The following is a 14866-nucleotide window of genomic DNA, read 5'->3' as shown; positions in this document are numbered from 1 at the left end:
CAGCGCTTCCGCCCGGCTCGCGCCCTCGCAGCTTCCCTTCCTGCCGCCGGAGCCCGCGCCGCGCCCAGACTGCCGAGGGAGCCGCCGCCGCCGCACCGCGCTCCGCAGCCCGCCCGCCGCGCCCCGCCGACGCCATGGTAGGCACCGCGCGCCGCCGCAGGGGCCCTTGGCTTCTCCGTCTCCCGCCTCCGCCTTCATCCCTGGGGGGAAAAAGGGGGGAGGGGGGCAGCGGTACCGCCCGCCGCATCCCGGCCGGCGCTCTGGCTGGCGGCGCCGCTGTGCCTGGCAATATCGCGCCCCCTTTTTCTTCTCCTTCCCTTTCTCCCGGTCCTTCCCGTTCGCCTTTGAACTTGACGCGGCGGATTCGTTCTCCTCCTTTCCCCCCCGCCCCCATCCCGCCATGAGGCGACGGAAGGTTACTCCCACCCCGCCTTGAAGCGATGGAACTGTCCTCCTTGCCTCCCCCCGCCGTTAAGTAGTGGTACGCTCCGCGTCGCACACAGGCGCTGGGGGCGGGCGCGTCCATTGGGCCCTGGGAGGGGGGGTTGGTGAGGAGCGAGGGCGCGGCGGGAAAGGGCCGCGGCGGGGCGGGGGGGCTGTTGGCGGCACCTCCCGCCGCCGCAGGGCGCGGCCGGCAGGGGACGGGGGGCGGCGGCCCGGCCGCTCCCCGCGAGGGGCTGGCTGCGAGGGGGTCGCAGCCTCGCTGGAAGGCGCCGGGCGGGGCTGGTGGGAGCCCGCCCTTCCTCCGTGGCCGGGGGCTGCCCTGCTCGCGTGGAAGCGCGACCGCCGCCTCGGTCCCGGCGGGAGCCATCTTCCCACGGCCCGGGGGCGCGGGCCTGGCCTAGAAACCGGCGGCGGCTCCGGGGCCAGCACGGGCCCTCCCAGCGCCCCCCGCCGCCGGGCCCGGCCGGAGCCCGCAGCGCTGGTGGCGGACAAAAGGGGGAAGCGGAACTCGCGGAGGGGAATCGCTGATTGTAAAAAAACAGGGTGTCGCAGCGGCCGCTCGAGAAAGCTGAAATTTTGAGGTAGTTGCTGCAAGGACTTGAGGGTTTTTTTTCTGTTTTGCTTCTCCGCACAGTGCTGAAAACATTCATCTAAGGCATAACGCTGGAAGCAAAGGACCAAAAAAGTATTAAGCATTCGCACTGATTTGCTTGTGTTTCGTGGCTTTCAAAAAAAAAAGAAGTGTTAGGGCTCTCCTTGCATAAGTGGGGCAGAATAGACCAAAAACATGATCAGTTTCATTCTATATGCTTTGCCCATGCTCGGAATTTGCATCCTCGTTTAAATCGGGAGACAGAGGTTGGCAAATTTGCCTCAATTATTAGCTCATGCAGTTTTAATTGCTGCCCTGTTTTTGCTTGAGTCATGCACAAGCACTTGTCCAGCAACACGCACTAGCCTGGGTTATTTACCTGTATTAGAGGTGTTAAATATTGAGGCCTTCCCTTAGTATTTACCGGTAGTTCATTGAACATGTGGTATATCTGGGAAATAAATTTTTGGTCCGTAGGGCTAGCAGACAGGATGTACTGCTAATGTCCCTGCTTTCTCCAACACCCAAGCTGGAGCATCTGTGGCTGGTCTGCAGCATGGAGCAGAGCTGATGGGAATTGCAGATGAAGCTGCTAAAAAGTCTGATGAGACTCACAGCTCTTGTTGAAAGGAGGCTTGTCTCAACAAGCCAGCTACCACCTCTGCAGTATGCAAACCTAGTTAAGTGTGACTACTCAGTGTGTCAGGCTTCATCTTGCTTTGGAACCAGGGAATTCCCAAGTCAGTCAAAACTACTATTTCTCATAGTGATCTCCTTTTTGCAACAGGGTTTAAGTTGGCTTTTTTGAGAGGCTGCAAATGAACTTGGTTTTAGGCAGAGGGGAGGCCTTCTGGCAAAGTACAGTAGTGCCAGCGGGAGGGCATCCTTTGGTATCAAAAGAGCTTGGATTTTCAGCTTTTGTGTCTTGCCACAATGTTCAGTTTCTTTGCTGCTGGATTAAATGAGTCCAAGGTCTTTGGAGTACCGTGCAAATGATTTTTCTTGGTTGTTAGTCAGTGCTATTCCCAGATCTGTGTAATTACAAGGTACATATGCCTCATATACAAGATAACAGCCTCATAACAATTGGTGCTGCTGATGTCTGGCATGTTCCTACTGGTCTTGGCAGAATCACTATCAAGACGCTCCTGCTGGGTGCAATGGCTGACCTAAGAAATCCCGTGTGAGAGAGCCTGAATACAACCAGGACTTGCTTGAGAAGCTGTTCTCAGCCCTTTCCTCACCTGGTTGTTCAGTATTCACAGCAGTCTCCTCAGGAGAGGAGGATCCCTCAGTAACAAATATCAGGGATGCCCAGAGCTGGATGCCCAGAGCCTGATTTTGAGGGTGACATTTAAGCTTTAGGTTGCTATAGGTGCCTAGAGGGCCACAAAAAAAAATCTTGTAGGCGTTTGGGCTCATAACAGCTGATTTGTGTGCTGAATGTGTTTCTGAGAAGTTTTGATTTTCTGCAAGAAATTCCTGTTACACACCAGCTTCCACCTGTATTACCTTAAAAACTTACATTTCAGCACAGGAATGGGTGCTGCTTAAAACTTCTGCCCTGCTACTAGTGGCCACTGCAGTTCCTGGGTTTTTGGTACTGTTGCTGGGATTGCCTTTTGTGGGTATTGCTTGTTCTGCCTACCTTGATAATTGAATTGTGAGTGAACTTCATGGTGGCTTAGAGAAGGGGATAATTTCCTCTTTGGCTGAAAGCTGAAGAAAACCTTCAGGAATTTTTTAATAATTGTTTTTCTACTCATCTCTCCTTGTCTTGTCAGTAACGTTTCTTACTGTCAGGGTGGAAAAAATAAAAGCTGAATTGAGTTTTGGTTCTTTCCCTCACACCTTCCACCTGCCAAAAGAGACCAACTAATGCAAAATAAAAACTTGAGTCTAGCTAGCAAGATCTTTCTACAAGTGATACACAGATGTCTCTATACTTCTTGCTGGTTTATGGTGTGCAAATAATAGCCTCTTATACAACAGCAGTAAAAGGCTGTTAGTTCTGTTTCCTGTCAGCATTCAGATCCAAGTTGAAACCTTGACCTTTCAGATGTACAGGCTGTCCCCTGTAAATGGAGGTGGGTCTCTGTCCAGCTGTAGGTAAGCAGGGAATATGGGCTTTTCCAGACTCCTGAAGTCACTGGTGTTCCCACACTGTTGCTGGTCTCTGGGATGAAGTTAAAGTAGCTGCTCCTTGCATTTCCTCTTTGCGTTGCTGCCTTTCCTGCTCAGTAAAGTGGGAATGTTAACATCAGATGTGTTTTCCTGAGTGCTCACCAAGCAGTATTTAATATCTTTATCGTTTTGACCACCTACATTTTCAGTTGGCTTGTCGGCCTTAGGTGACACCTTTTCAGAGGCCCGATTTGGCAAAACTTTCAGCCAGGCTGTTGCTCTCCCTTTCTGCTAAGTGCTCCCACAACTACCTTGGCTTAGTTTTCCCCTCAAGTTGCTGGTGATGGCCCAGGACATTCCAGTGTGTGGCAGTGCAGGGGTCAGCTCTGTCCCTGAAGGGTGCTGTCCCAGACCAATTGGGTGGCAATAGGTTTAATTGAAAAAGTATTTATTGCAGAGATGTACTGTGACACATTAGTGAGTCAGAAGGAAATGCCACATGGCTCCACAGGCAGCTCTGGCAGTGGCAGGGAATTTCGGAGGTAGATAGGAGGGAGGGTAAGCCAGGCATGGGGGAAAAGGGTTTGCTGAAGAAACTAACAAACAAATACAGGCCAATAATGTGACCAGCAAACATGGGAGCACAGTGTTCTCAAATCTGCCCTTGCAGTTAAACAAGGCATGTTTTAATACATTCTTGGTGTCAGATCCTGGAAAAAATTGATGATGCTTTTCCAAGGAGCAAAAGTTTCCACTTGAGTAGCTGCGGATAGTTCACCCTGATGAGTACAATGTTTGTGCGTGGTTCCCAGATAAAACAAGTCAGGAACTGCATCTTGGAATGTCTCTGGAGATAATGCATGCATGGGCACCACTATGGAGAGTTCTTCGGCCCTAATCACAGGAGGGAAAACAGACAGTCTGCAATTCTCAAGACTTAAATTTAGTCCTTCGAATTTGTCTTGAGGCAAAAACTAAGTCATTAGTTTAAGGTCTTAGCTGTCTTAGAGTTGAGGAAAACAAAAACTCTTCTTAGGTAAATTATTTTAAGTATTTAAGAAAAATACTGGTGCTCACACTATTCACTTCCTAACAAAAGAGAAGTTGAAATTCATTGTGTCAGAATTGTGTTATAGTGCAGGCTCACTACGAATCCAGTTTAGCAGGTGTCTGGCATGTCTCTCACTCCTGAAATGGCTTTTCTGTATGTGGGCCTTTCTTGAGAAAGCTTTGGATTATTCTTCAGTCTTCCCCATTTTAGATTAAATTTCAGTTTGGCTACTTGGCAATGGAGGCAAAATGTTGGGAGCTCTTAGTGGAGGCAGCTGGGCTCCCTCTTCGGGCTGCTGGAGGGAGGGCATTGTGCTCTCCCAAGACTTGTGCAGAGCTTTGCACTTGAGGCAAGAGCGAGGCTCTGTGAACAAGAGCTGCTGTGTTCCTGCAGTGCCTGCTGACGAGGCAGTGAAGGCAGCCCTTGCCTCAGGTGCCTGCAGCAGGCTGTGTGAGATCCAGAGGGGACACTGCCAGAAGTGCCTTGGGATCATGGGTGAGGGGCTCAGCCCCCAGCACGTGCTGTGTCTGCAGCAGCTGCATGGACGTGCTGCGGGACAACTCACTTGTGCTGATTGCCTCAGAGAAACTTGCTCTGTCTCTTCTTTCCTGAATATCTCCCTGAGTGTGCTGTCCTGGCATCGTTTTCCCATGTGGTAATTAGGTGGCTTGCCTGGTTGCTGCTGCTTTGCTGCAATTAAGGGTCTGTCCCCTACAGTGAAATACCACCAGCTGGCTGATGGTCATGGATCCCACAAGTGCCTGCAGTATGTGCTGCTCACTGAAACAACTCCTGTGTGCCAGTCCAGAGCTGGCTAACTGCTTCCATGCTGGGAAAGGAATAGGACCAGGCTGGCTGCTGGAGCTCTACAGTGTTCAAGCCACAATGCACAAAATAATAACCAATGTGCTGTATTGACTCCTCTGAGCAGAGCTATATCTGGCCAAAGAGGGAAAATCCAGACTAACAAGTGTTTACTCTATCATTACTGGGAGGGTGGAGGCTTCTCACCAGCTCTTCTTCTGGACAAGGCAGCAGGGATGAGGTTAAAGTGTCGCTTAAGTACACATATTTAGAGTCTGGAATTTCTCCTTGTTCCAGTGCTCTTAGAAGTCATCCTGTTGCTGTTCTACACAGAGTGGTTGCAGCCACCTTAAAACAAAAGCTGCCTGGGGTTTGAGTTTTTTCCTTTTTAAGTATGTTTGTGAAGCTATTTGTGGCTGGTACAGGCCCAGGGTTGAAGAGGGAGCCCTGCAGTTATGACAGTAGATGCTCTTTTCGGAGGGAATTCGTTTGTTGCACTGTCTCATCTCAGCCCATACTGTAACACAGCTATAGGGTGTTCTCAGATGGAACAAATCTACATTGTCCCTGGCAACACAATGGCTGCTAATGTCAGCTTGTGTGATGAATCCAGGGGTTGTACAGCAGCTGTGAAAAGGAGTAGTACCAGCTACTAACAGCCTTTTGCTTTGGAAAGCTAAAAAATCCACTTGTCACTATTGTCCCTTTAGCTGCTGGTCAGTCCCAGTTATCAGCTGAAGTTTTACAGTGAATTTTGAGTTTCAAGACTAAATATTTTCAATATTTTTGGAATCTGAACTGACTTGCCAGCAGTGTTCAGATTCTTTTTAAAGAAACAACTTGTCTCCTGACTTGGAGACATGTTTCTGGCTGTGTAGTAGCACAAGCAAATGCACATGACTGCACAGTTTGCATCAACCTGCAGCTCTATTGCTGCTGCTTCTGGCTCTAAGCTGAGCATTAACCTGTGCTTTCAAAGTTAACATGACTTGGTGCAAGGGAATTATTTGTTGTAGTGTTTGAGCAATACTCAAGAATTGACAAAGATAAAGGTAGGTGACATGTACTGCTTTTTCATTATAAATACCATGCCAGTTCAGACTTTTCTGTGCATTTTCTAAGAACCTTGAGGGGTGTTGTGGCTAAAACTCAAGTCTTGCCACCCATTGCCAGCTACTGAGGTACCATTAGTTAGAAAATAAACGTCGGGGAGGAAAAAGCTTCTCTTGAGTTCACTGTGGATTTGTCTTTAGTGAATGATGAAATAGCTGTAGTTCTTGTTTGCTTTATTAGGTTAACTTTGTGTTATTCAGAGTCTTCCCAAAAAGGCTCTTGCCCACACCAAACACTGGGACAGGAGGAGAAAGACCTTTATTCCTCATTAGCTCTCAGTCACACTCTGACAAAGTACAGTGTCTCTGTATGGAGGAGGTGACTGGAATGAGTCATTTTGAGTCCATGTTTGCACTGTAGCTTGAATTTATCCTGAAATAGGCTTTCTCCATGTACTTTCCTCACCTTATTGGTGATATGCAGAAGGATGTCTGCCTGCCACACAGCTGAGGCATGGTGCCTGAATTGCTGTTCTCCTGTCCCAAAGTAAATGTAAGCAATTCTGCATAGGTTACCATTTCCAGACTGACCATGCATTGTAAATGTTGAGGGAGGTCCCCCTGTATTTAGGTAAACCCTGAGAAAGCACTGCTCTCCACCCTAAAGAAAAGCTGTCTCAGATTGCTGATGTATGAGATTGTCCTGGTTTTCTGTGACCAGCACTTGGGAGCTCTAGGTACCAAACTCCATAGTAATAGATTCTGCCAGCTGTGCCACCTCTCCTCACTAGGTTAGCTGGCTGTGCCAGCCACTCAGAGTTACAGGAGGAAGGATTTTGGTAGAAAGAGGAGGATCTAGGCTTATCTGAGGTCCTCTGTGGTAGGCACTAATCAACACTTTAAAAAAACCCATACATTAAAGGAGGTGTCCATTCCATAACTGTATTTCAAGGACAGCCTGAGCAGGTCCCCTGCACCTCTGTCCCTCTGGTTTTGCACCTGAACTCTGCTGTTCCTTAAAAATACAAAAAAAAATCACTTGAGCTCACATCTGGGGCTGAAGATAAGTTTTAAAAAATAAGAATAGCCTTTAGCTTTTTTGAGTGGTGTATCTCACCTGCTGCTGTACCTGACTGTTGGTACTGCTAACTGTGCTCATAGCAGTGAGGTGTCATGGTTTACACAGAGGGAGGAAAGCAGTTTTCCTTCTGATAGATGGATATGAGTAATGTCATTTGAATTTGGGAGACAAAAAAGCAGTGAGGGAGGAAGCAGGATTCTAAAGGAATCTCATTGTTTATACCCTGTGTAGCATTTTGAACAGATTGAGTTTTACAGTACTGGACAGGCTTCAGTTTGGTCTTTACTGCTCTGGCCATGATGTCCTTCCAGCAGTGCCTGCTGGCTTCCCTCATTTGCAGTATTCACTCTTGCACAGCTGCTTTTAAACTTGGTGCAGTCTGACAACAAAACTCATGTGTAAATGCTTCTACTTCCCACTTTTTTTTCCTCTCTCATTCCCAGAAAGGCATCAGACTGAAAATGCAGTTCAGCCTTTTGTCATTCTTGCTAGGTCTTGTCCTCTTTATGCTGTGCAGCTGCCTTTACATCAGATTGATAATGCTGCATTTGCACCTCTTGTTCCAGCTTACACAGGGGAATACGATACCACTCACTACAGGTTCCCAGCTGACTCCAAGGTGGGGGAGAAATATTGGGAAGGGTTGAGCTTGCTTTAAAAACTGCTGGAGTAGGTGCTGAGAAGAAGAGACTTTAACTGTTAAGACTTGCAAATTCTCTATTTGAAATACTGAATTCAGAGCAACTTCCCAAAGTTGGTTTGTTCAGATAAAAACTACCACCACAATCCCAGTACCCCACTACATTTCCCTTGATCCCTAAACTAAGTCCATGTGACAAGTATGGAATTTGGCCAGCTTTACCTCTGTTCCTAAAGCTGCTAGCAAGCATGCTGGAAATGGCTGGGAAACTTTGCAGAGAAGATCCTTATGGGCTTGTCCAGCCAGCCTGAAAAGGGGAAGAAAATTAAGTTGCTGTAATGCCAAAGGATCTGCCACAACTGAATCTCAAAGAACAAGGGGCTGGCATGCCTGTAAAACTCTCCCAAAACAATGTTCTGGTGTAAGTGGGATTCTGCCTTCTTTGGAATAGTTTTTGGTTTGGCAGCTGGCTGTGGGCAGCAGCGAGACTCCAGATTCTTTACTTGGCTTTGGTAAAGAGGGACTGCAACCTTTTCTGATGAGACTCTCATGGCACAAGTGACTTTGCAAAAATCTGTTGTTTTCTAGCCTTGGATTTAAGGCGGTGCCATAATGTAGCTGGGAAAATTAGGGGTGGAAGGCCTGAAGGTGTTTGCTGTGGTCTTTGCAGGCCTCCGGAGTACAAGTGGCCGATGAGGTGTGCCGTATCTTCTACGACATGAAAGTGCGGAAGTGTTCCACGCCGGAGGAAATCAAGAAGAGGAAGAAGGCTGTCATCTTCTGCCTCAGTCCAGACAAAAAGTGCATTATTGTGGAGGAAGGTAAAGAGATTCTGGTGGGAGATGTCGGAGTGACAGTCACCGACCCTTTCAAGCACTTTGTGCAGATGCTTCCTGAGAAAGATTGTCGCTATGCCTTGTATGATGCAAGCTTCGAGACCAAGGAGTCCAAAAAAGAAGAGCTGATGTTTTTCTTGTGGTAAGCCACCTTCCCAACTCTCTCATTCCTAACATGCAGTCCAGGCTGTATGGGTGAGGTCTCAGCATTTGTATTGCCCAGGCTGGGAAAATGGCAGGCTTAAAGTGAGCTGGGCAGCCTGATGCCTGTATTCTGGAGCCATGAGATGTTCCACTTGCCTATGGTGGGTAAGATCCTGCTTCTGTCTGGGGTGGATATTCAGTGTCACTGATGTCACTCTCTGTGGTGTCTCCCCCTAGGGCACCAGAACAAGCACCTCTCAAAAGTAAGATGATCTACGCAAGCTCCAAGGATGCAATCAAAAAGAAGTTTCAAGGTATGTAATACAGCTAATGCTCCTAACTCTGTTCTGTCCCTGGAGTACACAGCAAGGCTTAATTAGTTTAGATTTTGGAGGGTTTATTGTTGTTGTTGTTTTGATATACTAGTGAGAAGTGAAGTATCATGTGACAGAGCTAAAATGCGCTCTGGCACAAATTTACATTATCTGACAAAATTTCAGAGGCACTAGGACAGTGCTCAGGACACGAGCAGGTTTTGCAATGTGTGATGGACAATATGAGCAGCACATCTGCACCATACAGGCTAGAAACCCTAAGATTCATAACACAGCGCTGGATTTTGTGCAGAGCTGCCTCAGTGGCAGAGTACTTTCATCCCTGTGTCTGTTAAAATGCAGTCTCATAAATTTACTATGCTGTAAGTCAGTCTGGCTGATAGCCAGGTAGCACTCTTCAGCTCGTCAGGCTGCACTGGGCCAAAATCTTGCACTGTGCAAGACTGACAAGATCTTTGTGCAGCAGTGCCAGCTTTCACAGGATGGCTTGCCCAGGGACTGGAATTGCCATGGGAATACGTTGTGTGCTGCACATGTGGAAATTGAGAAAAAGAAATCCTAAGGAAATTCTGCTTTTCGCCATATTAGGCAGACATGGGTTGGGCTCCCAGCCTTAAAAAGGAAAAAGGAAGCACTGCTGGTTGAGTAGCGCAGCTCTCAGTCTCTGCCTCTCAGGTTTGCAGTGTGATGCTCTCGGCCACCTCCACAGAGGCGGCGGGAGCCGAGTGAGCCCTCTCTTCGTGTTTGCCTGGAGCTCCCTCCCCTGCTGTATCCAGGGCAGCACAAGAAATGAGGGATTTGCTCTAAGAGCCTGCCATGAAAGGCCAACACCTGAGCACTGAGCTAGTGACAAATTTCTCCCTTCGTGTCCCTTCAGTGACATTTGGTGTGCAGCCAGATGTCTCCTGGGATATGTCAGGGAAAAGCCATCAAATTCTCTAAGCTAAGGCAGGACTTGTCTGCTTGAGTGACTGGATTGCTTCTTCTAATATTACTACCAGGTATGTTTCTTTGATTGCTTACCAGCATGTTGAAATACTGCATTATTGAGTGTTTTGCCTCTGTTTTTTAGGCATAAAGCATGAATGCCAAGCAAATGGGCCAGAGGACCTGAACCGAGCTTGCATTGCTGAGAAGCTAGGAGGCTCCCTAGTCGTAGCTTTTGAAGGAAGTCCCGTGTAGATGTCATACAGTGCCACAACTCTACAAGCATTCCGTGTTTTAATAGATCAGTTATATAAAGCAAACATTCTAGGCAAGGGTTTCACTAACAGTAGGGAAGCTGTCTTGTAGAATAAAGTAGATTTTGGAGATGTAGCTCGTATGTACAAATGACCCTAAATAAATCAAATTAAGGATTTATCTTGGTGTATTAATATTTGCATTGGTTGTCCAGCCCAGTACTGTCCCCAATGGATTAACACTAAAGGTCTCCAAAAATTTGAATAGTGTATCATGAAAGGTGGAGAGGCAAGAACGATCTGGTTCCTGTTTTTGCTTTTCTGCATAGTATCAAGCAAAATTCAAAAACATTCCCCTGTAACCATTTAAGACAAAACTTAAAACCTGTAGTTTAACTTCAGCTAAAGCAACCTGTTAGCACCAAAACTGGGTTAAATTCTTAGTGCTTGCAGTTGCAGAGCTGTACTAAAAAAGCCTAATTATGCAGCTAGACGTAAAACAGACACACTTTTTCTGGAGAAGTAGTCCTAATCCACTCTCTTATGAACTCACCCTGCAGTAGTAATATTTAAAGGTTCACTTGTTCTGGAGGTTCAATTTTCTTGTTATAAAGTGTCTTGAGGTCTCTTTCCTCCTGAGTGATTCTATAGAAATTGCTTTTTCTGTTGACACAGTTTAATTTAGGACTACCTTTCTCTAATATACACCAACTAGTGGATCAGATGCTTCTGAGGCTTTTATAAATGCATATTCTTATATCAGAGCTCTCCAGTTACAGGTAGTAAAACGAAAAGGAACCACAACTTAAAAAATGGTATTTTCAGCCCCAGTCTTTGGTCACTTGGTCCATTTGTCCATAATTACTATTGATTTAACTTAGTAGAACCAATCAGCCTGACTAATATGGCTTGATCTGGGCTTTTTGTCTGTTAGCTTCTTTAATTCTGTAGAAATGCATGGAAATATCACCTACTAGAAAGTCTGACCTGAAATGCCTTTTGTATGGGGGGTAGAAAACATTCCTGTGCCAGCTACAGAGATCTTAAAAGCTTCCATGTTTCATCAGTGGTTGATTAAAGCTGTTTCCTTTGTGTAATGTGTACATGGGAGTTGCATAGAGTTTTTTTGTATGTCTGTAGAGAAAAAGAAAAAAAAAACCAAAACCCTTAGCCTCCAGTGCATTACTGTGATATGTTCTGTGCGTGCCAAATTTGAACAGCCTAAATAAATGGGCTTTCCCTCCCCTGGGTCAGTGACTGATTGCTCTCCAGCCTCGGGATCAGGCCTCCTGCAGGGGGCTGGCATTGCTGGATCTGGGTAAGCACTTAGGGAGCTGCTGTGCCTTCTGCAGCGACTGCCCTGCTCTGCTCTGGGAAGCAGGAATGGGGAAACAGGCTGCAAGGAAGAGCTGGTGAAGCTGGAGGGATCTGGGGGGAAAGCAGGTTTGGCTCTGCAGTGTGTTCCCCTTTTGGCTCTGCATCCCCCTGCTTGCTGCAGGCTTCAGCTCACAAACAGCGCCTCTCTGTGCCTTTAGGCTTTGGGCCCAAATTCCCATTGGCTGGGGCCATCCTGGGAGCCATGTCCCTCTTTGCCATGTGTTGGTTGTTCTGCCCTGCTTTCCCCATGAGGACTGAGGGGGCTTTCTCTGGCAGGCCCATGGAGCCCAGGCAGTCACAGGATGGCCTCCCTCCCTGAGCTGTTCCCAGCTGTGCGGGGACAGAAAGCTGCAGTGTCCCCTCTGCTCCTGGCAGGGCAGTGCCAGCTGTGCTGCTGTGTCTGGGGGCCAGGGCAATAATGGGCCATTACCTAAATGAGCATGTGCCTCTCTGGCCAGGCTGTGTGGTTAAAGCCCTTCATTAAAGACAGGCATTGACTGACCACTCTGACTTGGCATCCGCGTGGGTCACAGGGCTGGGAGCACAAGGTTTCTGATGCAAAGGGACCCGTTGGAGTGCAGCTTCCTGATTCTGAGCAAAGCAAACTGGCCTGGATTCTGCTGGGGCTTCTAGCCTGTCTTTCAGTCAACTGGGGCCTCACTCAAGTGTGTAATGATCCTTATGAACAGCTCCTCCTTGCCCAGGTGTCTACAGTACTGATCTCTGTCCAAAGTCCAGGTGGATATAAGGAAACCAGTGTGACACACTGGGAGTGGTGCTGCCTGACAAACAAGGCAACTCCTAGCCAAGATCCAGCTGATCGCTGGTGCCTCCAGGCTGCAGGCATCTCTATCTAGCCCAGGTGATGCTGTGGTCACTTCTACCCAAGGTTTCCTTCCTTGGTCAGAAAATGGAGCAGGAGACACTGCAAAAGAGGTAGGATGTCAGACCTGTGAGGTAGGAGGGCATTTCCCACAATGTGAAAGCCCTTGGATCAGGGACTTGGGTTCAAAGTCTCAGAATCTTAATCCTAGAACTGATGATAAGAGGTGAACCTTTGGGCCTTGGCTGGGTGTGGTGCTATAGTTTCAGCCAACTGGAGAGCTTTTAGGATCCTCACAAAAAGTCCCAAAGTGTATTGATCTTTGTTCTCCAGAACTAACAGTAACTTAATCCTCAGAGCTACAGTGCTGTGGTCTTAGACACATTGTGGGGTTTGCTGGCCAAACTTCCCCCCTCAGGGTTATTTTTCCTGGTTTTCATGGGGATGAAGCTCTTGTGACTGTTTTTAAGTTTTCTCCCAGACCTAAAAAGGCAAGACAAGCAGGGAGGGACAACGTGATGAGTACTTCCTATAACTTGGCTGGTTGCTGGTGGGAGAAATCACTTCCTAACAGGGGCACGTGAAGAAAAAGGTGAAGGAGTTCAGGTGAGGGAGGCAGCTCAGTCACACAAGCTCAGCAGGAGTCATTCAGGTAGTGTGAACATTGTGAAGTACACATGCAGGCAATGGTTTCCCAAGCCATTTTTGTCTATTTGGCCTGTGAGAAGATGAGAACAGGAAATGGAGACTGATAATTCAGGCCTAAGTGTAAACAGTAGGCAGTGTAAATGTAATTTACAAGGAGGGCTAAATTGAGTGTCTTCAGCTGTGCCTTGATAAGCCCAGGTACCCAGGCTGAAAGGTAATTCCAGGCTTGGCTGAATCAGCAGAAGGATCCAGTGTTCTTATTCCAAGTCACTCCAGCTGAGCAATTTTTTGATCTTTATCAACAAAGGTACCTGCCTGCAGTGCTGGGGCTGCTCTGAGTCATGGGCTGACAAGTACAGTCTCCTGGGTCACTGTCCTGTAGGAAAGGAGGTGACTGGGTGGGCACATGGCAAAATCCCACCTGCTGTGGGGAAAGCAGGGGCTGGCCAGGCCTCAGCTCCGTGTGCTCTTGGGCAAGGCGTGGCTTTCTCCTGGCCCCTCAGGATGTCCTTCCCCTTCCATCAAGGTGCCAAGGGAATTTAAACATGGCAACAGTACCATTACACACGTAAAAAAGCCTGATAAATGTCTTTCCCCAAAAAGAGTTCTTTTATTTCAGCTTTGCTTCACAAGAACAGTCCTCTCTCTTCCTGAAACAGCCAGCTCGGTGTTGTGTGCCAGAAGGGCATGGTGTGCCCTGGGCCTGGGGACACTGGACCTGCTCTGGGGCAGCCTTTGGAGCCCCGCTGGAGCCAACCTGCTCCATGGTGCACTTGGAACACCGCCTGCCCTTCCTGCACTGTGCTACTTCTGTGGGCAGGCCTGGGTATGCTGTCTGCACAGGAGCTCACAATAAAGGAAAGAATTGTTGCAAAAGCAAACAACTGCAAAACCAAAGGAACTGCATCACTTCCCGGCACCTGTGGCTGCCGGGCCCTTCCTCCCCGTGGCTCCTGGGGGTGAGAGCCACCCTGCCATGCTCAACAGCTCCCTCCAGCCTGGGCCTCGAGTGGGGGTTTTGTGCAAGCCTGACACAATGCAGGCATTCCCTCACTTTCGGGGAGCTTCAGTCCAAGAGGTCAGGCATGCTGAGCTGTGGCAAGTGACTGCGCTGACAGGATGAGGTCACCAGTGGCCCTTGGTTCGTGCATTCCTCTACATCTGCCACACAGTCCAGGAAGATAATCCACACGCTAACCCTGGCTGTGGGGCAAAGGTCTGTTTCCTGAGTTTGTCCCCCTAGGATGGGGAGAGCAGCCCCTCTGCCACCTGTGCTGGGACAGGGAGAGGGGGACACACTCAAGGGTGGGGGCAGGGGTGGCTCTCAGCTCCCCATTTTCTTGGCCCTTTTTCTTACCTGGTCCCAGCTGAGGTACACACAGTCCTCCCCCACCTTTCATCATGGCCCCAAAAGTGCTGAGGGAGGGACAGGGTGTCCCAGTCCTATGAAGTCTCAGGTGTGCAGTACAGGGGTTGGTCACACACTGGCCTTCCCCAGGAAGAAAATGGAAGCAGGTCTGCCCCTCATCCTCCTTCCTGGCCTTGGCTCTTTGCAGACACTGGAGGAACTGAGGGGCCTTTTCCTCCCCTCTGTCAAAGTCTGCTGATGTCAGCACTGGGCTCAGCAGCTTTATTGTGGGGAGACAGGCACCAAACCGTCATGTGGCCTCTGCCATTTCCTAAGAAACCAGCTTGAAAATAAAAAAGGGAAAAAAACCCAATAAAAATAAAAAT

At 48.4% G+C, this 14866-nt stretch overlaps 1 protein-coding gene across 1 annotated transcript; it reads left to right on the top strand.

Moving 5' to 3' along the window:
* The first annotated feature begins 7 nt into the window (after window positions 1–7).
* On the top strand, window positions 8–11532 carry DSTN (destrin, actin depolymerizing factor). The gene is made up of 4 exons (XM_021540257.2): window positions 8–137; window positions 8459–8766; window positions 9006–9082; window positions 10176–11532. The coding sequence occupies exons 1-4, from the start codon at window positions 135–137 to the stop codon at window positions 10283–10285; spliced, it is 498 nt and encodes a 165-aa protein (XP_021395932.1). The 5' UTR covers window positions 8–134; the 3' UTR covers window positions 10286–11532.
* Window positions 11533–14866: the final 3334 nt, after the last annotated feature.

The sequence above is a fragment of the Lonchura striata genome, chromosome 3 (assembly GCF_046129695.1).
Source record: "Lonchura striata isolate bLonStr1 chromosome 3, bLonStr1.mat, whole genome shotgun sequence".
Classification (NCBI taxonomy): Eukaryota; Metazoa; Chordata; class Aves; order Passeriformes; family Estrildidae; genus Lonchura; species Lonchura striata.
Note: the sequence above shows the minus strand (reverse complement) of the source record. Positions and strands in the feature narration are given on the sequence as shown.